Source organism: Phanerochaete carnosa (genome assembly GCF_000300595.1).
Source record: "Phanerochaete carnosa HHB-10118-sp unplaced genomic scaffold PHACAscaffold_8, whole genome shotgun sequence".
NCBI lineage: Eukaryota > Fungi > Basidiomycota > Agaricomycetes > Polyporales > Phanerochaetaceae > Phanerochaete > Phanerochaete carnosa.
The window spans coordinates 1,798,871-1,822,581 of NW_006767635.1; the positions used below are offsets into that span (position 1 = coordinate 1,798,871).

Sequence of the window (23,711 nt, forward strand, 5' to 3'; positions counted from 1 at the left end):
GGCAAAATGCGGAAGAGGCGAACCAGGTTGAAATGCGAAAGTCTTGTCAGGTCCTGTCCGAGGGACAGCTTTTACACGGAACAACATCCACAAACAAATATTTCGTCAAATATTTCCCTATATGGCTTAGACATTTTGATCCAAACACGGTCCAGCAAATGAGCGCGTGTACTGCACGTCCATTCATCTCTCTCTCTTTCACCCACTCTCGGTATCTTTCTGATTGTCCACAATGACAACGCCGCCTACGAACGGCGGACGGCAGACGTCACGGCTTCTCGCCGCGCTCGACAACCCTGGGATGTCGCTGGACGACTTTGGGCCGAGTCTATCTGCGGGCGACAAGCATGCTCGCAGCAGCAGTGCAGGGTCATCCCCAGACTTCAAGCGACGAGCTACGGGTTCTGGGATACGGGCCGTATTACAGAGGCCTGCCTCCTCCACGTCGTTTTCTTGTGAGTCGTGAAGAAGTACGTCCACATGGCGTCGACTGAAACTGTGCATCCGCAAAGTCGGTGGTGCCGATGTCTTTTCTAGCGAAGAATCTGGAGACGAGGATGAAGGGCTTTCTCCAGTGCCAAGCCGGGCACCCCGTAAACGCAGAGAGTTCTCACTGAACTACGACCACGAGAGTGCGGTTAGCAAGCTCGATATCGGTGGACAAGATCAGGCTATAAAGTACGTGCTTTCACAAGGGACGCGTCTCTATACCGCTCACCTACTGCTTCTTAGACTGGCAGAATTTGTTACAAGAACTCTTGACAACTCATCGCATGGCATTACTGTGCAAGATGCTATGAAACATCTTGCCTTGAAGGAGTAGGTCCATTCAGACTCTCAACGACAAGCGCTGACAACGAGCTCTGTCTTCAGCAAGAAAGATTTGTTGCCTGGGGTAGAAGTCCGCCTACTTCCTCACCAAGTTGTTGGCGTAAGCTGGTATGTTGTCTTGACTATTGACAGAACCGCCTTTCGTAACCCCGCCACTCGTCCCAGGATGCTCAAACAAGAGCGCGAAAGCGAGCATAAAGGAGGTATCCTTGCGTGAGTGTATCAATTTTTGCGCAATTTGCATCTGTTTTTGATGTACATATCAGTGACGAAATGGGTCTCGGTGAGTAAGACCTTAGTTGCCAGACTAGCTGGTGGCTGATAGCAATTTCATTAGGCAAGACTGTCCAGATGATCGCCACCATGGCTATGAACATGCCTGAAGATGATGAGGAGCGGAAAACCACTCTCATCGTCGTTCCAGCAGCACTATTGCTCCAGGTTTTTCCACAGCTACGGATCATCATGTAGAGGCCTGACGAACATGGCGTTCACAGTGGCAAGAAGAAATCGAGTCCAAGACCAACGGCCTTTTCACTGTACACATCCATCATGGTAGAGAGAAGCTCAAGAAGATTGAGCAGCTAAGGAAGAAGGATGTGCGTGGTTCTTCGTTTAGTTTCCGAACATATCTCAAGTTTCCGCCTTTCTTTCAGGTCATCATCACCACGTACCAAACCCTTAACACGGACTTTGCGACGCCTGATGGTATTGAGAACGACGAAGAACTCAGGTGGTTACTCGACAATGGGTACGGACACCAAAATATGTCTGTGTGGACGTGAGATTGATGATCGCGTAGGGGCCCTCTAGCACGCATGAAGTGGTACCGCGTCATTGCAGACGAAGCCCAATTCATCAGAAACAGGTGCGCATATAACCTGCTTACTGCTTAGTACAGCTCATACCCTTGTGTTATAGGGGAACTCGATCCAGCAAAGCCTGCGCTATGCTTCGCGCAAAGTACAGGTGGTGCCTTACGGGCACGCCGGTTACGAACACACTGTGAGGATATTTGGCATATATCCTGATGCTGATGCTGATATTCGTCTCGACAGCGCGGATATCTACGGTCTTATTCGTTATGGGTGCTGGAGGCCGTGGAAGTGAGTCCGATGCCGCGTCACACACTGCCATAGACGGCCCGTCATGCTTACTCCCGAAACTAGTGACTGGAAATCATTCAATTTGTATATTGCGAAAACGCAGCTCGAAGACGCTCCATTGGCTGGTAGGCTGCAGTGAAACGGTTATTCTTCTTTCAGTCTCATGACTGTAACATAGGACTCCGCGCGCAAGAGGTGCTGAAGCCGCTTCTCCTAAGACGAACGAAGGACGCAGAGCTTGTCAGTTCCTGTCAATCTCCCCCGATGTGTTGTGAACCTTAAGTTAAAGGTATCTGGGACGTGTAGGAAGGCGAACCAATTCTCCAGCTGCCAGAAAAGCACATCGAAATCATCCGACTAGACTTCTCCAGAGACGAGCGTCAGGTAATGTCACGACATGCCTTACAGTGCTTCGTCTGGCATTCACAAGTATATATTTGTAGCTCTACGACCATATCGAAAAGAAGGCGCAGATTCAGATCAACAAGTACATCCGACAGAAGACTATCGTAAAGAAGTGCGTGTTACTGTCTCCATGATTCTACCGCTGGCCTCCTCATGTACCCGGATACCAGCCATTCGGCCGTCCTGGTCCTAATCCTTCGCTTGCGACAGCTGTGTTGTCACCCAAACCTAGTCTTGGTTCGTCGCCTGCTGAGGCTCCATCGCAACATGTCGCTAACCGGTGTCTTCCAGCATGATGTCGATGGTGACCCTACTATGGCCATGGCGTCCGCTGCTGAGAAGGAGTTCGAGCGAGCAAAGAAGGTCATGGGTGTTCGATGGGCTATGAATGTACGTCTTGCCGTTATAGAACTGTGGCCGCTTCCCGAGCAAGTGTTTGTAGATGAAGAAAAAGTTTCTGGACCGCGCCAAGGAGGCGTTGAAAGACTACGACGCCGAAGATCTCAAGGCAGACGACGGGTCTTGCCCTGTTTGTGATGAAAGTACGTGCGACTGCTCGATTTATCATTCATCTGCAAGTTGCACTGACATGATCTTCGTAAAAGTGTTTGTCGGAGACAGTGGTGTTGTGCTTCAGTGCGGCCATGAGGTCTGTTTCGGTGAGCCGCCGCTCGACTGACTTGTCTTCGTAGTTTTACTGAGGAACCGAAAAGACTGCTGTCGAGAGCTAGCAAGTGCTCCCATTGTTCATAACGGCATATTGTAAGTGTGAGGTATTGAGAGGACTTGAACGTGTACTAAGATTTCTTAGTGGCGAGGCGGACGAGGAGACCAACCTCCGCGTTGAGGCGGAGTTCGAGAAGGCCGCGGCACAAGGTCTTCGTCCATGTATGTGCCCGTTTTCACTCCACCCGTGGCCCTTGTATTGACTGTCTTGGTAGGCCCCACCTGCAAGAAGATGAACGATCTCCGCCCGAGCGCCATCTTTCGTTCCAGCGCCTTCAAGCCCACCGAGGAGGAATTGCAGGCCGCCACGCGTCGGCGGTACCCAGGATCCTCGCGGAATGGCTCTGGAAGCGTGTCTGCGAACCAGTCGCAGAGCCGCAAGGCACCGCAAACGAAGGCTATCAGCATAGATGATTCTGATATTGAACTGAGTGACAGCTCGGATGAAGACCTCCCAGACCCGGCAGAGCTTCTTAGGAACTACCGTGGCCCCCAGAAGGAGCAAAAGGAGAAGAATAAAGGGAAGGAAAAGGCTTCGGAGGACGACGTATGTCATTTCGCTTGCGTCGCTGGTTAGCCAGATGCTGATCTGCGAGCACAGCAGGTCACCGATATCACAATTGAAGACATCGCAGGCACAAACAAGGTGCAAGAGCCGTCATGGGACATCTTCAAGACGTGGGCACACGGCGGCGCAAACGTCGAGCCGAGTGCGAAGATGCTGGCCTTGGTCGACTTGCTCAAAGAGTGGGAGTCGACGGGCGACAAGACAATATGCTTCTCGCAATGTATGCGTCATCTTTTCCCTTTGGCGTGAGGTCGAGGCTGATGTGATGGACAGGGACGTCGATGCTTGACCTTGTGGAGTCGATCTTCATCCGCAACGGGGTCCAGAACCTGCGATACGACGGATCGATGAATCGTGAGGCGCGTGAATACGTGTTGGCGCGGTTCAGGCAGCCAGGTGGTCCCAGGGTCATTCTCATCAGGTATGCTGTGTTCGGGTCTCGTGTGTCCCTGAATGAATGCTGATCTCGGCGTCGTGCAGCACCAAGTGTGGCGGCGTAGGTTTAAATCTTACGTCTGCGAACCGTATCATCAAGTGCGTTGGGTCCTGCTAACCGCGTACCACTACTGACTCATGCCCTAGCCTCGACCTCTCGTGGAATTATGCTTCCGAGTCACAGGCGTATGATCGTGTGCACAGGCTCGGCCAGGAGAAGGAAGTCTTCGTGAAGCGGCTCGTCGTCAACGACACCCTTGAGGAGCGGTACGTGCCGCGCACTGATGCACTGGGGCGAGAACTGATGTTTATTTTGCAGCATGTTGAAGCTGCAAGAGACAAAGACCGGCCTGGCCGATGCCGCTCTCGGAGAAGGCAGCGGCGTTAAGCTGCACAAGCTGAGTGTGAAAGAACTTAAAGATGTGCGTTCTCCTCCTTCTCTTCCGGTGACCTCGTTCTGATTTACGTATCACAGCTGTTCGGATTGTCCAAGCCCAAACACAATCCCCACAACCAATCCACACTAGACCGCCACATAGAGGACACATACTAGTCACACTCCGTGCACCACGGACGCTTACAGCCTACACTTACACTATCTGGTTCTGTTGTTGTAGGATATACCCTCGTGTAGCTCCAGTTACTGTATTGTAAAATTGCAGTACCCTTTAACCGAGATTGACTTCTTGCTCCACCACACGCCGAACGGTGTTGCCTGTGTTGAAATGCTGCGGCTGAAGCATGGGCTTTGTTCCGCGCCGAGAAGCCACCAAATGAAAGGTCTGGAACCATGTCAACCATGAAGGAGTCGCTTTCTGTGGGAACCAAATGTGATAGCGAAGATTCTCTCGCAACCAGATAGCTGAATAGGGATTAGTGCTGCTTTCTCCCGCCCAGACAGGCCCCGGCAAGGTTCCAGGATCCCAGGCCCTGCGCCTTGTGCGCTTTCTGGCGTGGTGACTACCATCATATGCATCTGCTAACACTTGTTGGAGTCATTCGCTCGAGCTTCAGCGATAGCACACTCGCATTCAAACAAACCAAGCTACAGAGTTGACTAGTTAACTAGTATGGTATTTTTACATGATCCCGCAGAGTACAAGCACTAGTCCCAGACCAATGGACATCCGTCCTCTATGTGACACATCGCTCACAGGCACTCAAACAAATGAACCGTGGATAAGGGCGTCCCAGGCCGTGTTCTTCGACTGCAGCGTCCCGAGGAGGTCGGCTCGCGACGGCCTGTGGGCTGTCCCCTCGACATCCGAGCTCGTCGCAGGAGGGGGCGCCATGGCGTAATGCCGTGGCATGCTGACATGGTCGGATATTGAGGCTGACGAATCGGCCCTGGAGAGTGTTGGTGGAGTCTGCTCAGACGCACACGGCAGGCGTATCAGAAACGGGCTAGAACGCGCGCAGCGGGATCAGGCGACTCACCGACACTGCCCCTCGTGACGTGCTAGACGCGCCGGTTGCGTGTGCGTGTGGGTGAGTCTGCGGACGCGAGGCAGGGAGCTCAGGGGAGCCAGGGTGCGACGGAAAAGCTGGGCTCGCGGTGCCCGACGTTGAGGTCGAGGAACGTGTATAAGAAGCACGTTTCTGGATTTAACACCAGTGTCTTTAGTCGGTGAGGCGTCCGAGGGACGCAAAACGCATGCGGCTGTGGCTCAAGCAGGCAGTGCGAGGCTCACGGGAGACAGTATCGAACCCAGTAGGACGCGGAGGTTAGTGACGTGAGCGTCGTGGTGGTCGTCCTGGTTGCCCTGTGCGCCGGACTCGTCAAGCACGACGACGACGACAGACAGAGACACTCACCATGGTGTGGGGTATAATCGCAAGGGGGATGTTGCGATGTGGGGTGCGGGGTGTGTGGGGTAGTCAGTGCGTCTGGGGCGATCAGGTCTTGGTGAGTTTATATAGGGGCTGGGCTGCGCATATTACAACCGCCTGTTTTCCATCCCCTCTGTGACTATAGCGTTAAATTTGGGCCTATCTCCACTCCGGATCACCGTGACCGGCCAGTGTTCGGAATCTGCTCGTGCATTGAGTGGGAATGAATGGCGCATTGGCAAGTGAAAGTCTCAATGTCCGGAGATCTTCCACAGCGAAGGGCAGATATTTGCCCTCCCACGATGCTGGCATGCTCGCGGACGAGCGTGCGAGAGCAGATAATTACTTTGCTGGGTTGGCATCCATGCTCAGAGCAGTATAGCGTATGATCGCACAACGCGATTAAGGGTGCTACTCCTATTGCAAGCCTAGACCCAGGCAACATCTCCAACCCCCTACTATAATCACTTGGAGTAACATGACCAGATCGAGACCGGCGAAAGCAGGACCACTTCTGACGCGACATCTCCCGGCTCGGCAACATATCCTAGGATCGACAGGGTGTATTAAGGGATGTATGCGGTGCAGAACGTACATATCAGCCGCCAACCGGGTGCAGCGCAGCTCGCGTCTTCTCTGGTGCGATCTTCACAATCTATCGGCGTCGTCACTGCAGAAAGCGCACGTAGTGCATGAGATATTTGCGAATGATGACGTGCGAGCGAAGGTCCCGTACCACTTGTGCACCCCGCATAGTCGGCACGACTGGCCTCGTCGAACTTTCCAGCCGTGCTACTTATCGTTACGATCGCCGCCTACCCCTCACAGCGGTGCTCGCACGCTCGAGACTGGTGAGATTACTCCGAATGGCGGAGAACCGCGACGTTAGCTTTGTCGCGTTCCATTGGGCGAGCGTCATGCGCGCGACCGGGACGTTATCCGGGGGCCAGTACCCATAATTCGCGATAACGAACTGCACGTGTCTAAACGCCCTGCTCGCCCTGTCGAACATCCGTTGCACGTCGGATTCCTGCGTTAGATCGGCTTGCATATTTTGAATCTGCGTCTCGCTAAATCCAGGGCGGTGTCGACGGGCTTGGCCCGCATAGTACGTCACCTTGGCACCTTGCTCTGCCCATGTCATTATGGTCATAATATCCATGATAAGTGAGGATATTTCGCCGCCGGCACCTGCTGATGGATAGTCAGCAAACCACTTCCGAATGCTGACTGTTAAGCGCGAATACCTGTGACAAATGCATGAACAATGCCGGTGTGAGTTATTGCGGAAACATTCGCACGACCCAATGAGCAACCGCGAGAAATACACTGGGCATGCGGCAATTACAGCGAAATGAGTGCGAAGTATGTTGAATCTCGGCGACGACAGGACCTTCGGCATCGGTCAGTCGGGTTTAGCCAGAGACCATGATATTTATGCAATAATGAAGATGGATCAATGCGTGAAGCGTATAGCAAAAGGAGATCAAATATAGAGAAAACAAGCTGTACGATGAGAAGAGTTGGCGAATGCGCCAGTTCGCGCTTGACCAGCAAAGCACGCGTACGGTCCATCTTTATGATATCTCCTTGCGCACTGAATACCAATAATACTACAGCTCCAGCAGTCAACGCGATGCAGAAACGGATGAAAGCGAACTCTATAAAACCTAGAAAAGGCCAAGCAGGTCATCCTGCGCTTGCTGCGGCTGTGCCGGGGGTGATGTGGATTGGAGCACCGACGGTGTCTGCGGGGGCGCTGGCGACGGTGCCAGGGGGGTCGCGCCAAAGGACAGGCCGCCCATGCCGCCCATGACATTCTGCTGTGGTGCCGGCGCAGTAGCGCTCGTTAGGCTGACGTTGCCGAATATAGACACGAGGTCATCGAGTGGGTTGCTCGATGTGCCAGCGAGCAGGTTTGCGGCGGCGGGCGTGGCCGCGAGTGCAGCCGTCGCGGCGATCCCTGACGGCTGTTCTTCTGTTGTTGGGTCGTCGAAGTTAAGTAGGTTTTCGGACTGTTGGCCGGCAACAACCGTCTGCAGCGCCTTCTGAGTGACCTGTTTCTCGTCGTTGAGGCTGGAATGACGTTAGTGCGTCGCACGTGCATGCGGTTAGAAGTACGTACTCCCCAGCACCCTTTGATATCGCGTCAGCGCCGATGCGTCCTCGCCCAACGAAAGTTTCTTCTGGCTTGTGGTACACACTGGCTAATGAAGATATTTCGCCTAATAGCTCCTCGAGAAGCGCAGGTGACACTGTCATGCGAGGTAGCGATATTGGCGGTCGATGCGCAAGAACAACGTTCTGCGAAGAGGTCAGCGCACGCAAGCGATGTCACGACATATCGCGACATACCTTCGCAGCACCTGGGTCTGTTGACAGCAATCGCCAGTAAATGTATGCCCGATCTCGCACATCGGGGGAGTCGCAGTCCTTGGTCGCGGTGTTCAGGATACGCTGCACAAGCCCTTGCGAAGTGTCAGGCTTTCGCAAGAACAGTTTGACGACCGCCGTTAGGGTTTGCAGCTGGACCTACAGGAATGAGTAAATGAATTACAATAATCCACAATCTTTACTTGAGCGTACTTACAGGATAAGACTCTTCTGTGAACGATTCCACGAAAATGCCGAGCAACTCGTCGGCATTATCGATCTTATTCGCGTACTCGCCGATGATCCATATCAGTGAAGCTTTGGCTTCCGGCTCATCCAGTTCGTCGAGGTTAGCGCATAGCGTGGGGATGACACCTTCGTAAGTAGAGGGATATTTCCGGAAGATATCCTGCATTACAACTCGTCAATGATCGCCGTAGTAGCTATCAATTCTCCCGTACCTTCATCACGACGACAGCTTCCTGGACAACATAGCTGACACGTGTGCCAATGAGCTCCAGCAGCACATTGACGCACCGCTCAGCTGCCTCATCGATTTTTATGGCCGTCTGGCCGATGGCTTTGATACTTCGTCGGACGAAGTCGACGTCCACTTCGGACGCATACCTAATTCTAGGTCAGGCCAGGTATATTTTGGACGAAGATGCTTCACATACTCCTTCAACTCGCTAAGAAGGGCGTCAACGTTGCTCTCACCCGCCAGCCGAACCATGATGTCGAGTTTTTCCACCTTGACATACAGTGGATCATTGTATTTGCAGAAGAAGACGCGCATCTCGTTCGAAAGAATGTCTGATCGTTTCTGGAGCAGAAGGTTGATGTTACGAAGCGCTACCCATTGCACCTCTGGTGGGTTTGAGAGCAGGGTAACTAGAGGCGGAGCCATCTTGCGGACGAGCTGCTTCGTCAAGTTTTCCGACTGCACATTTCGCATGTGAATCATGATCACCTATGAAAGAAGACATTCAGGCCTGTGGGAATAAGAGTATGCTGAAAAATAACCAATTAAGTACCTTCACCGCAGCAAGCACCACGCCCGCATTCGCATGCTGGAATTGAGGAACCACTCGCTCGCATATATGCTCGCTCTCCTGGTCACTTTCGGTTTCATAGCGTGCCAGAGCGCTCAATATTGCGACCCGTCCCCACTCCGAGCATTCGTTCAAAGCAATGAGCAGCTTACTGAGAACATGACTCGTAATCACGAAGATGTCTTCGTTCGAGCCGGCGGCGACTGCACAGTTATGAATATCTGTGAGCGCAGCGACGGTGTTCGCAACAACCTAATCCAATGAGCTCTTTCAGCTAGCAGCCAAAGAATATCTCGCGCACCATGGGATTACTGTCCGCAATCATCTCCCTCAGCGTCTCCAAGAAGCCGTTCTCAATGACCAGCTCCGGTTTCAGGTCATAGAGCTTGGCGACGCAGAGAGCTGCGGTTTTGCGCACGTAAGGATTCTCGTCTCGTAGGCATTTCTGCAGGGGGTCGCATAGGTAGTCGATAATCTTCTCCGCCCGCAGGCAGCCCATAGTCCGGATCGCCAAAGCGCGTACGAGTGGGTTGGGATCATCAGTATCCTTGACGAAGGTGTTCACAGCAAGTATGACAAGCTCCGGCTGGGTCTTAGCGTAGTTCATTAAGTAGAGATACACGAGCTTCTTCTGCTCGAGGTCGTCTGTCTGCATGTTCTTGAGGACGTCAGGAAATAGACCGCTGACATCTTATCCGAGCTTCAGTTTGTGCATCCAGCTTAAGTACGCATACAGACATACGCACCCTTCTGAACGGTCATGTTCGCAATGACCCGCTTGATTGCATCCTTGCGTTTATCCTTGTATTCACTATTAAGGTCGGCAGCAAGCTCGAAATTCTCGCCTTTACGTGGAGGAGCGCGGAAGCTGGCCATCAGAACCACAGATCGTTTTGTGGCACACCAGACCAGGAGACGAAAGAGATAACGGGTAGGGAGGAAGCGTAGCTAGATGTGGCAGATGAAACGGACGAGAGCGATGGGCAGCAGGAAGTAACCGCGCGCCGTGGTGATAAGTAAAGGTTAAGTAAGCTGGGCTTACCGACCCCCATAACGGCTTGTTATCTCAGCTTACTCAAGTAAGAAACCTGAGATAAGCTTTCGAGCCGGAACTTAGGCTTTTCTTATTTCTGGCACGCCGCCACAAAACAGCTCACCCGTCCGTAGTCACCCATGGTATGTCTGCACGTCTACTTCGGGTTCTCCACTTGTTTATTCTCCTTTGAAAGGGATCTCGAGTAGAGATTTTAAACGATGACGGCTATCGTTCGGACGGAAGGCGACAGTTCGAGCTTCGCGATATCACCATGGACCTTTCTCAGCGAGGAACCGCGGACGGCTCAGCTATGATCACCCACGGCTTGACTCAGGTCCTCGTGTCAGTCTTTGGACCAAGAGAAGCGAAGATGCGCTCGCAGACATTTCATGATCGCGCCGTACTCAACGTGGAGGTCAACATCGCACCATTCAGCACGGGAGAGCGAAGGAAGAGGAATCGCGGGGATAAGTGAGTGCTAACCTTGACCTTGGAGCTTGCTATATGAGACTTGCTACGAAGACCGGCCGTGACTGAGTAGCTGACTTCACACCCCTAGGCGAATCCTAGAATTCGCGTCCGCCATTAAGTCGACGTTCGAGCCAGTAGTCCAAACCAACCTCTACCCCCGGTCGCAGATTGATATCTACGTGCACGTGCTGCAGCAGGATGGGGGCTTATTGCAGGCAGGCATAAATGCCACTACACTTGCTCTCGTAAGCGCGGGCATCCCTCTGCTCGATCTAGTTTGCGCTGTGACTGGCGGCGTACACTCGACGTCACCCATGCTCGATCTCACGACGCTGGAGGAGAACGACATCCCGCACCTCACCGTCGCCATCATGCCGAAGACAGGAAAAATCACTCTAGTCACAATGGAAACTCGGCTGCATGCCGACCGGTTCGCGGATATCTTCAAGCTGGCATGCGAGGCGGGGCAAGTCATTCACAAAGAGATGAAGCGGACCGTACGTGCACGCACACGAAGATTGGTGGATGCTATGGATTTAGGCATCAGATCGTCCGCCGGTACTGGAGAAAATGTAGACAAAGACGTAGCGATGAATGAACCAGAATGAACGAGGTATACGCGCAGCCTCTTGAATGACACTAATGAGTAATAGGCCCAGTCATATTCCTGATGCCGTTGATGTTGCTACTGGTAAGAATTGGATACAAAAGCGTGCGGGTGTCTAAGCCTTCAGTGTCTCACTTGATGGCCGCTAACCTTCCTGATCGCCTGTGATAATCGGCCACGAGGTATCGTTTAGCGAACGCATAAGGAAGAAAACTCAAGGCCAGGCCGCTGCGCTACGTACATAAAGTGATTTCTCACCATCCTTCACATCACCATCCCTCTCACCCACACCGCCATCGTCACCGTCACTGTCACGAATACACCCGTCTCTCATGTCGAAATTTCTGAAGCCGAAACAACCATACAACTTCGATGCTCTGTATGCGTCGTGGACCGACGCTCCCAAGTGGCATGGCATTCCCGACCGAGACGGACCGGTCACTAATTGGATTGCCAAGATGGAGGTAGAGCTGAAGGCTCGCAAAGTACCTAAGGAACATTGGCACGATGTTGCACGCCATTACATGGGCGATAGGGCAACCAAGGCTTGGCTCTTCGTCGGCGCGGCCACCACGAATATGTTCGGAGCCAAGTTCAAATGGGACTGGAAACGCTATAAGAAAGTTATGCTTCTCGTGCCTTGTAAGCATTCGTCATCTTCTGGTCGCCCTCCACGTGCTCACCAGATTAACAGGGGAGACTCTGATCAATGACCCGTGGTATAAGCGGGTCACTTGGCAGATCAAGCAGCAGCTGCAGGCAATTGCACCAGCGCCAGCTCCGCCCCCATCCCCACCGCTGACCAAGCAGTCGCTCCTGAAGAGGTCGCTCACAGCACGGGACGCACAGAAGAAAAATTCCGAGCGGCCCGACCCCCGGCGTTCTGCCAGTCTGTTCACTTTCGGAAGCGGCTCCAGCGTAGGCACTCCTAAGGCGGCGACCGTCAAGAACATGGAGCTACCCAAAGAGACGGCTAAGCCCACGTTTGTTATGATGGCCTCTAAAGACGGTGAGTCTTCTCGCATGGAACCATATGCAGCGCCTAAACGAAACGGCGAAGACTGCGAAGGCTTGCACGTCCCGCCGGAATGGCTTGTCATACTCCTAGAGACGTTGAAGGTGCTCAGCGCTGAATACCCAGTTCTCATGAGTGCGGGGTCCGCTATTCTCATCACTATGGGTACTATCCCTTCCTTGCCGGTCGTGTCCGCTGGGGCTGCTGGCGCGTTCCTCGCTAGTGGTACCGCACAAACATTGGGTTCCCTCGCTGTCGGACTTGGCACGTTGCTCAATGCGCAGCAGGCGGGTCTCGCAGAGAAGTAGGTTGTGGATTCCTCCGACGTTTGTCATCCTCTTCCAATTTACATTCTTCACGTTGCGCGTGCCCTTGGGCCTTTCCTTTGGCTAGACTCGAACGCTAGTATATTTATATCTGTAAGATGGCCCTAAAATATATGAAATAAAGCCCGCATACAGCTAGAGGCGTCGCTAAGGCGTGTAATCACAACAAGGTCGAACGAGAACCGCAGAGCCTTCGTGCTTGCACCATACTGACAGTTTATTTCCCACAAGTCACGAACTTCAAGCTCAAGTATGAAGGTAAATGTCAGAATTTATTCTGATTTCGCAACCAGCTGCAACGGTTTGGGCCTTTGGGTTTCGCGAGGTGGAATATGGATAGGCGCCCATTAATAACGCGTGATAACGAGCAATAATGCACGGAAACGCGGCATCGGTGTACTTCATTGGCTGATCGCAGGTCAGGCCTAGCAGCGGCACACTATGCGGGCTCTAGGAGCCAGCATAAGGCATGTAGTTTGCTTAATTGGGATGCTGCGGGGCAGTGGCCGGTGCTCGGCAGGCAAGTCATCCTGGTGGCCACTGCGCCCGCCACGCATCGCTAAAAGCTGGTCACACTAGATGGCCCTAGAAGCCTTGTTCATAAATAGAGGCTTGTTATGACAAATAACTTTGGACACTGGCCGGCCAGCACTGGCTTTAGATGTCAGTAAGCGGCCCGCAGTGGCCTGTACAGGGCTGCTCGCAGAGTCGTAGACTTATACAATGGTGACAGACACTATACAGGTCCTCCGGCTGTTTTCTTTCCTGTGAGCTGCCAGCTTCTGTCCACTGTTCCACAGCCATTCAGAGAGCAGACATGGAGACACACACCGTGCTCCTTTGAATGCCCTTCCGCACGATGGGCATCGCTCATTGGGTAAGGTTCCCACAGCAGAATAAACATACGGCCCGCGGCGGCAGTGCAGAGAGCTGCGCGCAGCAGGCAAGAGGGCCGGGCTCGGCTGCACGGACAAGAGCAAATGAGTATACAAGTTGAACACTATCTGACTCGAAGTCCAGAGGTCTAATAACATGCTATTACACGTTATTACACGTTATCATGCGTTATCACGCGTTCTAAGGAGGACGAAAATGCTCATATAAACCAAAGTAGGGCAGGTGTTTATTGAGGCTGTGCTGCGTGATAACGCGTGATCACGCGTGAAAACGGGAATAAACGAAGAAAAACCCTGCGAAAACATGATGAGTACAATGAATGCAGAATAAATTCCTTGGAGCGCCTTCAGACTCAAGGCTGATCATCAGGAAACACTGACCATTCTACCGATGCTACCCGATGCCTCGGAGCACTACCAAGCTCGGGTAGCATCGGGTAGAATGGTTATTTGTTCCTGATGATGTAAGTGAATCTCGGATTTATGAAACGCTGTTCTTATCTAAGACACTCCAGTGGGCAATTTTGCAAAGCTGGTGCCGTGTGCATTTGCGGATCAGTCTTTTTGCGCACGTATGCTCAAAGATCAGATATTGAAGACACCTTCTCACGCGAGCCTTGGTGTCCGCGGCCGCAGATGCATGGTATATAAACATGGCGCTCGCAGCCGTTTGAGCCGTAGAATACCCCAGTATCGATCATGGTAGGAGAGTTGCGCTCAGTACCGTTCACGCAGCACTGATGCGCTTTTCTGACTAGTAGGCAAGTGCAGAGAGCATTGACCTTTCAAAAATCCTCACTCTAGAGCTATTTGAGTCGCTCCGCCGTACGCAGCTGCCATGGCCTGAGGACCAACCGCTCAATTTCACCACCGTCGCAAAGTTGTTCTTCGGCGGCGAGCCGGATACCCGCGCGGATTACTACAGGCTTACGTTCCACCAAGCCCTCAAGCCACTTTCTACGCTCGGCGTGGAGAACATGCCTGATTTGATGCAGTTCCTTCCCCCACCTGAGGCGAACGACTTCCCGTCGAAAGCAGCTGGCCTCCTGTTTCTACTCGACCAAGCCCCGCGCTCTACTCTATCTGGGGTGAACGAGCGTTATATATACGGCCACTTTGATGCTTTTGCGTCGAAACTCGCACTGCAGCTCCTGGCTCTCCCGCCACACCTGCGGCCGGACACCATGGAGAGGCTCATGATGCAAGGATGGAGCTACGACTACGCCATGGTCGCTCGTTTCTGGTTCTACATACCGCTCGTCCACTCGGAGAACCTCGAGAATCATGAGAAGCAGCTTATCTTGATGGAAGCTGTCCGCTCCGATGTCGAGAAGCACGTCGGAAAGAAGGATCCCGGACGAGAGAAGATGGCGGAGGACCTCACGGATATTTACGGCTTCCCTAAAGTCGTCACCGAGCCACCTATCCGCAACGGCAGCGAGATCGACGATTTCTTCTTCTGGCTAATGCGTCTCGTCGTCGTCCATGTCCCCATTATCCGGAAGTTTAGTCGCTATCCGTACCGTAACAACTCACTCGGGCGTATCTCCACGAAGGACGAGAAACAGTATGCAGAAGACACGGATTACTTCGCGACGCAGACAGATGAGGAGGTGATTAAGAAGATTCTGGCGGATGTGGAGGCAGGAAGATGGAGTCCTCTAGTACAGGACGAGCCTGGGTCCGCGTGATTGCAGCGTGTATCGTAGAAGCTTGGGTAATGACTCGAACGCTTTGTGAATTCAAACCCGACATCATTATACCTGTGCATCAAGATGTATGACTCGAGGCTTCATACGAGGTAACGCATTCGCAGGCCATATATATCGTTGAATTGCTATTGCTGCGTACGGCAAACGTCCGGAAATCTTCGTGAGGTGACTAACTTCCCTCCTCTCCTCTCCTCTCCTCTCCTCTCCTCTCCTCTCCTCTCCTCTCCTCTCCTCTCCTCTCCTCTCCTCTCCCCTCCTCTCCCCTCCCCTCCCCTCCCCTCCTCTCCTCTCCCCTCCCCTCCTCTCCTCTCCTCTCCCCTCCCCTCCCCCCTGCCCGTTGACAGGCGGACGCTTCATGCGTCGCTCAACCCGGCGATCATGTATGAGCTGCTAAACATGCTGCCACCGATTTTAGCGGCGCCGGGAGGTCTAGCTCCCGAGATCGTCTGCCTGATTCTTGAGGAAGTCGTATCGACAGGGAGCCTACCAGGGACTGATCCCAAGCGGGGCTTAACAGCTTGCAGCCTGGTCTGTCGCTTCTGGGCTCAGTCGATTCGGCCAGCACTGTTCAACTGTTTGCAGCTTTACGACAGTCAGGACGCGGCTCAACTGTGCAAGTTCCTCGATTTACCTAGTGTTTTGTATCCTCCAATCTCCGAATGTATATCCCACCTTCGCATAAGCATAAACTTAGGAACACAAGATGCTTCGTGGATATATCGCTTGCATTCATACATTGAACAAATGCCAAACTTCTCAGGCGTCGATCTCAGCCTTTGCAGTACCCAATGCCCAGGAGAATGGTCAAAAACGATGCCGGACGCGGCCAATGACCAACTGTCCAAACTTCTCCGACAAAACCTACCCTACACACTTCCACCTTCCACCCTGCACGTCCAGCGTTTAGTTGTTGACGGCTTTCGGCTGGACAACGAGCTACGTCTTGTTCGCGTCATCGACAGCTTCCCAACCCTGCGCTTCTTAGCTCTTCGCAGGCTTCAATTCCTGGACTCAATCATGGATAATGACTGGCAGCATCGCCGTCGCCCAAGAACTGGAAGAAAGCTACACTCAATAGAATTGGAAGAATGTGGTTGTGAAGCTCTCGATACTCAGCTGAAGCTGGGTCTTTCCATTTTGAATGTCGGCAAACGCCTACAAATCGAGGACGTTGACATCCTGGCTACTCTCCGTGGAGCATTTAGCCACTTGCTGCCTTCATTGTTCCGCAGAGCTGTCATAGTCATCAGTGAGGATGGTAAGTGACGTATTCTGACCCACTGAAGATAACTATGTCTGATTGGAAGAAACAGAACACTTCTACTGGATGCATGCTCCTGCCTACCCTCAGAACCGACCTCGCACACCAGAGAATAGCCTATGTGTCTCCTTTGGAGTCCAATTCCACCACCCAATTCCTATATCGAGATCCATACACTCTGCATGCATTAAATCCTGGGGTATCACTATCAATTGGGCAAAGAGCAGTCAGCTTCATATTGGCAGTTACCTGCACTGGAAGACTTTTGAGAGCTGCCTACTTTCAATCAAACAATCACCACCCATGATAGTTGCCGTGATTGGAACCAAGTCGATATTCGAGCATTTTTTCCACGCTGTGCTCAAGGATGGCATGCCTGCCTTTGTACACTCCAACATTGGCAATTCGGAGCTCCAGCATTATCTCCAGCTCCATTTACCTCTACATTTCCACTGGCAGGATATAAGCAAGATGCAAATCCTGGCAGTCCCCGGCTACTGGCAAGTTAATCATGGCACCATAATTGCGCAACATCTTCAAATGTTTGAGCTGCAGTTGTGTGGAAGTCCTGCCCAGGCAAGAGAATATTTGCAGAGTTTAGCTTTCAAAAGGTCGCCACAACCCCGGGCACGCAGCACCCGCCGACAATCTGTGTCAAGCAACTCAAATGTTCTTGAAGCCAGATATCACATGAGGAAGGATTTTCATATGGATGGCCGACCGAAATCAATGGAGAGAGGAGGAAGATGGGAGAAAAGAAGAATACCTGGTACTGCATATGAATTTGCAGACAGCTGGCGGCAGCTCGCAGATTCTGAGAAGGTGAGCTCACAGCATCGATCTCCTACAATATTCTCTCAGTGCTGAGCAACATCATTCCCAGATATCAATCGAACACGAGTTGAAAGGGATCACCGCTACATATTATTCAGAGAGCCAGCCGGAAAGGTAGACTCGCCGGCCAGGTCCAATCGCTGCGCTCCGTGAAGGTCACAGGCGTCTTGCCTCGCTTTTAGCGAAGGGTGCGAATTTTGATAAGAGACTGGACAAAACATTGCAGAGCGGTCATGGCGAGATTCTAGGGAGGGGTTCGCTGGGCAGTTGAGTCACTCCGCACGCCGTGAAGCTGTTACCTTCTCAGTAAGGAAAGTATCACGTGCGTGTTTGCGACTGGGCGTCCTTGGCTCCTTGCTCGCTTGTTCCACATATCTCTCATAGTTAGATTTCGCCAACCTAGAATTCCGTAAAGACTCGCTTACATACGGACCTACTGTTATACTCGCGCAATATGGAGACGCAAAAGTCACCCGCGAAGCGGCGCAAGCTCGTAGACAAGAATATTCCGAATGCGCTGCTCCATTCGCCAGAGTACACTGTCGACTCGCAGATGTACCGGGACCTTGTGAACATGGAGCGAAAGCTAGATTGGACTATCACTCGCAAAAGGACAGAGGTGCAGGATACGCTGAGCAGACCGATGACGGTACGTGTTGGGCCGGCCACGAACCTCAAGGTGTTTCTGAAGCGAACCCGCAGACCACACGGACGCTGCGGGTGTTCCTGAGCTATACTGTGTCCGGTCAGCCATGGCAGCAGACTGAGGGCGGCCAGTCAGTGCAGGTGAACGTTGAGACTGGCGAAGGTGTCCCTGCATGGCAGCTGAAGATTGAAGGTCGGCTGTTGGAGGTATGTCCCTCTATTCCTCGCTCGCTGGTAACAGTTAACGTACCGACCTCCTTACTGATAGCTGCCAAACCAACGATCAAAAGACCGCGTGCCGCCACGTAAGTTCTCTACATTCGTCAAGCACGTGGTTGTCGAGCTGGAGAGAGATCCTGCACAATACCCTGACAGCAATGTTGTTGAGGTACGTTGCTATTGATGTGGCGCGTGGCTTAATTTTCAACTTCTTCTGCAGTGGGTGCGGAATTCAGCACAAAATATCCCACCACTCGACGGATTTGCTGTACGAAGGCGAGGGGACGTGCCTTTGAAGATCCGGGTGATCATACACCTTGAACAACAACCTGAGGTGTTCAGGGTTCATCCAGACTTAGGTTAGTTCAAGCTTGCTACCTTTTTAGTCTGCGACTAACTGTCAATGTAGGAAATATCTTGGGTATCAAGGAGGACACTCGGGTGGGTATCGTTCAAGCACTGTGGAACTACATCAAGCTGCAAGACCTCCAAGACAAGGTCGACAGACGGCTCATACGTGCCGACGCCCAGTTACGAGGTGTATGTCTTTCATCCTGCGGCTCTCTTCTTTCAACCTCACTGCTTTCCGTAGATATTCGGCGCAGATGCCATCCAATTTCAGCAAATACCTGAGCGCGTTAACCGATTCCTCGGTAAGGCCGACCCAATAGTTCTGCATCACACAATCGACCCGACGATACCCCCACCGGAGAAGCCTATAGCATATGACATTGAGGTCAAGATGGACGATACGGCGATGAAGAGCCGCATCAGTCATGTCTCCGTGAACATGGCCTCGGAGAGCGCAAAGGAATTGACCAGGATCGACGATGAGGTACGCTCTCTGGTCCCTCTGTCACTTCCCACAGCTAATCCGGATCCGTAGATCGCCACGCACATGCAGTCCCTCCAAAACTCTCATCTGAAGCGCTCTTTCCTCAAGTCCTTCGCGGACAAGCCACAAGAATTCATCCAAACGTGGCTGGAGTCGCAATCTCGGGATCTGGAGACCATCCTCGGCAGTGGTCCGAGTGAAGGTGCAACAGTCCGGCAAGATGACTTGCGCCGTAGTGAATATTTCCGCTTGCCGTGGGTCGAGGAGGCCGTAGCAGTCCAGGAGGGCTTGCGGCTCGCTGCGAAAGCGAACCCTGCTTTGGGATAAGAAGTTATATTCTACATGTCTTTACTCTACATCGATATTATTATTCGTTCTTCTGAGGATTTCTGTCATAAAGTCGGAAGCGTGGGAAGAACGTATCCATTTCCGGCTGCGCTGCTGCCTTGCCCGTTACAGTATTACTGCTGCTTTCCGCACATTGACCATGGACGTGAACTTCAGGAAGATCGACGTGGACCAGTATGATGAGGATGTTCTTCTAGACAGCGAGCTCTACGAAGCAGACCCAAGAGACCCTGCGCAAGTCCTAGATGACGCGAAGCAGAAAGCGACTGCTGTACGCAGTTCATTGTCGAAGTATGCACTTGCTCTGCATCATACAATCACGACTGTCTAACGCAAAATGCCGCTAGGGGAGACATTGTTGGTGCTCTGACTCTTGTCTTGACTGATACGCCTTACGGGCCTAACGTGGAGGAGGCAAAGGTGTGCAATGGCCTCGTCGGAAATCACGCATGTCATGACCGCATACGCTGATATGCATCACCGTTCAACAGAATTTGAATCTTCAAACGCTTGTAACTATCCTCAACAGCACAAAGGCAACCGAAATTCCTGGTGTTGTCCGGTCGCTGTCGCAAGATGCGCAAGACACTCTTATGAAGTACCTGTACAAGGGCATGGGCTTGCCAGGATGGGGGGACGTCAGCGGAAGCGTACTCCTGGGCTGGCACGAAAAGGTACGTGTGCGATGTCTGATCCCTTGTCGTTTGGTTGTGACTTGGCTCCTGTCTCTAGCTGACAGAGGTTGCGGGTACTGGTTGCATCGTCAGGGCGATGACGGATAGAAGACTTGTGTAAAAAAATAAAGGACGCTTAATCTTGTACAATTACTGGAATATTCTACCTTGCAGACGCATATCCCAGTCTAGTCATCGCACATTTAAAGTTCACCTTCAGGGCCCGCGGAATCACAATGACTTACGCCCGTGCTGCACCGGGGTGGGACAAGGGAACTTCCGGTGTTGGAACAAGCCGGACATCGACGATGATACGGAGATAACCATCTCCTTTCCAGTGAACGTTCGCCCCGTGAGCGTACTGACTCATCGCTCTGGCCAAGTTGAGGCTGCTTGGGTCAGCTTAAAGCAACGGCGCCCCCTGGCGCTTACTCCAATCTGTGACTTCATTCGCAACCACTATCGTCGCAGACACCGCCGACTGTCTGCGAAAGCACCAGCACCTGTCGCCCTCAGCCTGTTATATGCCCAATAGCCCATCCAGAGCACAACACTACAAAGACACGCACAAGCATAAACAGACCCCACTCAACAAGTACAACAGCCAATATGGATATGCGAAACGCTCCGATCTTGGCTACTCTTGTGGATTCAGGCTCCTTGAACTACCTGCCGAATCTCTCACCCATATCACGTCTTTCCTTGATCCCAGCTCTCTCTTTGCACTCGGCGGCACGAACAAGAGACTGCATGAACACGTAGAGGACGACAACACTTGGCGGCGGGCCTATGTCTTCCAGTTCCTGGGGATATCCCCTGAGGGGGACATATACGAGTCGTCCAGCCTGACGAGCAGCCCTAGGAAGGCCTTGATGATGCGGAGAGAGGAGGTCACCTGGAAGCGAGAGTTTGTGCGCAGATGGAATCTCAAGAGGTATGCCGAGTTCGTATCTGCGTATGTAAATCCTAACACTTTCGCAGACGATGGGAGAACATCCGTCCTTCCACGATCAGCCACACCCCCGTCCACTCAGCTGTTGCTGAGATGCACCTCATGCCCTCTACATCGCCTGATCCCGCCCTACTGACCGCATCGCTGCGGTATGGGGTTGTCGCCCGGTCGCTCCCCCTGAAGGGCAAGACCTTACGCGGGTTCTTAGACGCTTCCGGAACACTGAACGGTATAGGACACGGTAATCCGAACGCCGAATTCTCTCCGGACGTCTCGCGCTGCGTTATGTCTGCTGACGGAGGAACCGCCCGAGTTCTATGGGGCTTCCGCACCGGCGCGGTCGCCGTGACTACCGCTCCGAAGGCCATGGACGCTGCTCGTGCTATTGCCGCGCGTTGGCTCCGGTGCCCTGTCGGCGACGCGCATGAAGGGGCGGTAGAAGATGCAGCTTGGGGCACAGAAGTGGGTAATGCCCCCAGATTCTTTGTCACGGGAGGTGCAGACGGTCGCATCAAGATTTGGGACGCCAAACGCGTCTCGTGCCTCTGGACGTCGAAGCTGAAGCCCGGTCAGGTGCTGAAGGACCCCGTCGTCAAAGTTGCCATCGACATTAACGCTGAAGCAGTCGCCGCGGCGTTGAAGAGTGGAGAATCCGTGCTGTGGACGGGTTTTTCAGCGTTTTCCGACGAGTCCGTCAAGTCGATCGACAGTATCTGTGTCAAAGAGGTTCGCATACCTGCACCAAAGAACAGCAATGCGCCGGGTCCCTACACGGATGCCTCAACTGCGAATGCGGTGATCACATCTTTCCACATGTTCTGCGAAACGCCCAGTCAAGTCTCGCTCCTCGCTTCGTACAAGGGTCAATCTCGCTTAATCCGCAGCGCCGTCAGTCTTCCTACGGCAATAGTGCTACAGACGTCGTACGGAGATGACACTACCGGCGCGATAACCGTCGTGTATCCTGTATTTGCCTCCAAGTCGGGAGAATATAGTTTCGTCCTTGTTGGGGACCAGCTTGGTTCAGTCAGCATCTTCCCCTGGGGCGGAATACCGACCTCGTCTTCGTCTGCCCAGCACTCTATTCCTGCAGGCCGCAAACTCCAGGCTCACGATGGTGGGGCAGTCACCTCCCTCGTGTGGACGTCAACTGTTATCGTCACAGGTTCTTCTGTTGGAACCCTGCGGGCCTTTGACTCGCTCACCTTACTTCCCATGCGCGGCTTCACCGTACGCAACAATGTTGAAGAACAAGTAAAGGGCATTGTTGTCGAGCATGATTTCTTCGCTGCAAGCATCGGTGATCGTGTCGTCGCCTGGCGCGGGGAACCGCAAGGAAAGGTTCAGAAGGCTTCGAAGGGTAAAGGCACTAGCCGGGCGTCGAACGCTATCGCGAAATGGCACCGTAGGTATTGTCCTACCAATCTTAAAGGCATTGGCTAAGCGCACTCTTGCAGAACAAGTCGAGATCTCGAGGGAGATAAAGGAGTCTCGGCGCGAACTGGATCACGAACACGAACATACTCAGAGGGTTTATGGTCGCGCGCGCGAGCAGAACGCCACCCTTGGCCACCTGGGCTTGACAGAAGTCGAAGCAGTGGAATACGTCTTGATGCTCAGCCGTGACGAGGAGGAGCGACGCCGTTTGGAGCAGATGCAGGACGAGTTTGAGGTCTTCGGTGGCGAATTCGACGAGGACGTCCAGACGCCTATCACGTCGCCATCCAGCTTCCTAGACGCCCCCTCCGCCAGCAGCATAAACCGTTACGGCTTCGCCGATTGTGCGCAACTCATGTCCTCTTCTTCGATGGCAAAGATCCAGATCTCGCCTCGTCAGCGTCCGGAGCCGATGGAGGCGGGCTTTGCATGCAGCCCCCTCTCACGCTCGACGTCCGGCTCGCTGTCCGGCTCTATGTCGTCCTCGCGCAGCATTTCGCGCACGAGCAGCCAGCGGCCGTCACCCGACGATCCGCGACAGTTCCCCTCGATTAGTTCCACGCCGACGCGGCGCTCCATCTCGGGCAGTTCTGGGTCGTACCGCAGCGCATGGAGCACCCCGTTGCGCGCGACGCACCCGGAAGGTCCCTTGTCCCCGCATGGTGGCAGCTCTGTCGCGAGTTTACTTAGCGTGCCCCACGCACCGAATGTGTCGCTTCTCTCGGAGAAGGTTGCGGCCGTGATGGTGCCCAAGGAGGAGGACGAGGAACTGCGGTTTGTACTAGAGCTTAGTCTGGCGGAAGCGCGTAGCCGTGGAGAGGACGTCTGAGCAGGACACGGCATTCGCGATAATGATGTGTTATTGGACAGCGTATGATGTAGACTTCGCGTGCTTGTGGGCTCATGCTCTTATGAGTACTTCGCGTTTTATGCCCCTTTCGATCCTGGCTGTACGCTCTTAATGTCTCTCCTACCCCGATAGATCGAATCCATATGTGACAGTAGTTAGCCTTCGTGGGTGGGTTGTTGGTGATTTTTGGCGATCTGTTCGTCTCTCGCGATGAGACGCGGCGGACAGAAATAATATTTGCAGGCGCTTCGAGCTGGGATCAAAACG

General features: G+C 53.1%; 9 protein-coding genes across 9 annotated transcripts; 7 read left to right on the top strand and 2 right to left on the bottom strand.

Moving 5' to 3' along the window:
* The first annotated feature begins 164 nt into the window (after positions 1-164).
* PHACADRAFT_211962 (uncharacterized protein) lies at positions 165-4,783 on the top strand. Its single transcript, XM_007399018.1, has 29 exons — positions 165-455; positions 513-678; positions 733-819; positions 874-939; positions 997-1,044; positions 1,098-1,114; positions 1,169-1,272; positions 1,329-1,430; positions 1,488-1,582; positions 1,634-1,699; positions 1,753-1,836; positions 1,890-1,937; positions 2,001-2,062; positions 2,116-2,177; positions 2,244-2,321; positions 2,381-2,454; positions 2,513-2,579; positions 2,634-2,732; positions 2,785-2,884; positions 2,948-3,001; positions 3,056-3,104; positions 3,154-3,230; positions 3,284-3,615; positions 3,670-3,856; positions 3,910-4,057; positions 4,117-4,170; positions 4,219-4,338; positions 4,391-4,493; positions 4,547-4,783. The coding sequence occupies exons 1-29, from the start codon at positions 233-235 to the stop codon at positions 4,622-4,624; spliced, it is 2,850 nt and encodes a 949-aa protein (XP_007399080.1). The 5' UTR covers positions 165-232; the 3' UTR covers positions 4,625-4,783.
* A 300-nt stretch (positions 4,784-5,083) lies between these two features.
* On the bottom strand, positions 5,084-5,928 carry PHACADRAFT_261350 (uncharacterized protein). Its single transcript, XM_007399019.1, has 4 exons — positions 5,887-5,928; positions 5,763-5,834; positions 5,509-5,670; positions 5,084-5,438 (listed from the first exon to the last, which is right to left on the bottom strand). The coding sequence occupies exons 1-4, from the start codon at positions 5,887-5,889 to the stop codon at positions 5,232-5,234; spliced, it is 444 nt and encodes a 147-aa protein (XP_007399081.1). The 5' UTR covers positions 5,890-5,928; the 3' UTR covers positions 5,084-5,231.
* A 1,481-nt stretch (positions 5,929-7,409) lies between these two features.
* PHACADRAFT_261351 (uncharacterized protein) lies at positions 7,410-10,275 on the bottom strand. The gene is made up of 9 exons (XM_007399020.1): positions 10,073-10,275; positions 9,628-10,016; positions 9,309-9,578; positions 8,952-9,244; positions 8,736-8,901; positions 8,492-8,683; positions 8,257-8,433; positions 8,027-8,205; positions 7,410-7,977 (listed from the first exon to the last, which is right to left on the bottom strand). The coding sequence occupies exons 1-9, from the start codon at positions 10,200-10,202 to the stop codon at positions 7,572-7,574; spliced, it is 2,202 nt and encodes a 733-aa protein (XP_007399082.1). The 5' UTR covers positions 10,203-10,275; the 3' UTR covers positions 7,410-7,571.
* Positions 10,276-10,499: 224 nt separating this feature from the next.
* On the top strand, positions 10,500-11,441 carry PHACADRAFT_31210 (uncharacterized protein; the record flags this gene model as incomplete). The annotated part of the gene is made up of 3 exons (XM_007398486.1): positions 10,500-10,502; positions 10,556-10,833; positions 10,922-11,441. The coding sequence occupies 3 exons, from the start codon at positions 10,500-10,502 to the stop codon at positions 11,439-11,441; spliced, it is 801 nt and encodes a 266-aa protein (XP_007398548.1).
* Positions 11,442-11,772: 331 nt separating this feature from the next.
* On the top strand, positions 11,773-12,608 carry PHACADRAFT_149640 (uncharacterized protein; the record flags this gene model as incomplete). The annotated part of the gene is made up of 3 exons (XM_007399021.1): positions 11,773-12,082; positions 12,135-12,449; positions 12,501-12,608. Coding segments are annotated over 3 exons (732 nt in total), but the record flags the coding sequence as incomplete, so codon positions are not given.
* Positions 12,609-14,376: 1,768 nt separating this feature from the next.
* On the top strand, positions 14,377-15,368 carry PHACADRAFT_31212 (uncharacterized protein; the record flags this gene model as incomplete). The annotated part of the gene is made up of 2 exons (XM_007398487.1): positions 14,377-14,379; positions 14,439-15,368. The coding sequence occupies 2 exons, from the start codon at positions 14,377-14,379 to the stop codon at positions 15,366-15,368; spliced, it is 933 nt and encodes a 310-aa protein (XP_007398549.1).
* Positions 15,369-18,037: 2,669 nt separating this feature from the next.
* Positions 18,038-19,510, top strand: PHACADRAFT_100439 (uncharacterized protein; the record flags this gene model as incomplete). The annotated part of the gene is made up of 7 exons (XM_007399022.1): positions 18,038-18,133; positions 18,187-18,336; positions 18,398-18,517; positions 18,569-18,707; positions 18,758-18,888; positions 18,941-19,183; positions 19,235-19,510. The coding sequence occupies 7 exons, from the start codon at positions 18,038-18,040 to the stop codon at positions 19,508-19,510; spliced, it is 1,155 nt and encodes a 384-aa protein (XP_007399084.1).
* Positions 19,511-19,638: 128 nt separating this feature from the next.
* PHACADRAFT_176763 (uncharacterized protein) lies at positions 19,639-20,463 on the top strand. Its single transcript, XM_007399023.1, has 4 exons — positions 19,639-19,822; positions 19,879-19,951; positions 20,023-20,205; positions 20,264-20,463. Exons 1-4 carry the CDS (start codon positions 19,671-19,673, stop codon positions 20,324-20,326), a joined length of 471 nt encoding a protein of 156 aa, XP_007399085.1. The 5' UTR covers positions 19,639-19,670; the 3' UTR covers positions 20,327-20,463.
* Positions 20,464-20,923: 460 nt separating this feature from the next.
* PHACADRAFT_261356 (uncharacterized protein) lies at positions 20,924-23,672 on the top strand. The gene is made up of 3 exons (XM_007399024.1): positions 20,924-21,139; positions 21,187-22,562; positions 22,615-23,672. The coding sequence occupies exons 1-3, from the start codon at positions 21,081-21,083 to the stop codon at positions 23,421-23,423; spliced, it is 2,244 nt and encodes a 747-aa protein (XP_007399086.1). The 5' UTR covers positions 20,924-21,080; the 3' UTR covers positions 23,424-23,672.
* The last annotated feature ends 39 nt before the right edge of the window (positions 23,673-23,711 follow it).

Bases quoted from the DNA above. Each gene is read 5' to 3' on its own strand.
- PHACADRAFT_211962 (XM_007399018.1), top strand. From the start codon at position 233: ATGACAACGCCGCCTACGAACGGCGGACGGCAGACGTCACGGCTTCTC. The intron at 1,431-1,487 runs GTGCGTGGTTCT...CCTTTCTTTCAG, and splicing joins AGCAGCTAAGGAAGAAGGAT to GTCATCATCACCACGTACCA. The intron at 3,105-3,153 runs GTAAGTGTGAGG...AAGATTTCTTAG, and splicing joins ATTGTTCATAACGGCATATT to TGGCGAGGCGGACGAGGAGA.
- PHACADRAFT_261350 (XM_007399019.1), bottom strand. The intron at 5,671-5,762 runs GTGAGCCTCGCA...TGTTAAATCCAG, and splicing joins TGGGTTCGATACTGTCTCCC to AAACGTGCTTCTTATACACG. The intron at 5,439-5,508 runs GTGAGTCGCCTG...GCGTCTGAGCAG, and splicing joins CGTCACGAGGGGCAGTGTCG to ACTCCACCAACACTCTCCAG.
- PHACADRAFT_261351 (XM_007399020.1), bottom strand. From the start codon at position 10,202: ATGGCCAGCTTCCGCGCTCCTCCACGTAAAGGCGAGAATTTCGAGCTT. The intron at 9,245-9,308 runs GTACTTAATTGG...CTTCTTTCATAG, and splicing joins TGGTGCTTGCTGCGGTGAAG to GTGATCATGATTCACATGCG. The intron at 8,206-8,256 runs GTATGTCGCGAT...ACCTCTTCGCAG, and splicing joins CAGACCCAGGTGCTGCGAAG to AACGTTGTTCTTGCGCATCG.
- PHACADRAFT_176763 (XM_007399023.1), top strand. From the start codon at position 19,671: ATGGACGTGAACTTCAGGAAGATCGACGTGGACCAGTATGATGAGGAT. The intron at 19,952-20,022 runs GTGTGCAATGGC...ACCGTTCAACAG, and splicing joins CTAACGTGGAGGAGGCAAAG to AATTTGAATCTTCAAACGCT. The intron at 20,206-20,263 runs GTACGTGTGCGA...TCCTGTCTCTAG, and splicing joins TCCTGGGCTGGCACGAAAAG to CTGACAGAGGTTGCGGGTAC.
- PHACADRAFT_261356 (XM_007399024.1), top strand. From the start codon at position 21,081: ATGCGGAGAGAGGAGGTCACCTGGAAGCGAGAGTTTGTGCGCAGATGG. The intron at 21,140-21,186 runs GTATGCCGAGTT...ACACTTTCGCAG, and splicing joins CGCAGATGGAATCTCAAGAG to ACGATGGGAGAACATCCGTC. The intron at 22,563-22,614 runs GTAGGTATTGTC...GCACTCTTGCAG, and splicing joins CGCTATCGCGAAATGGCACC to AACAAGTCGAGATCTCGAGG.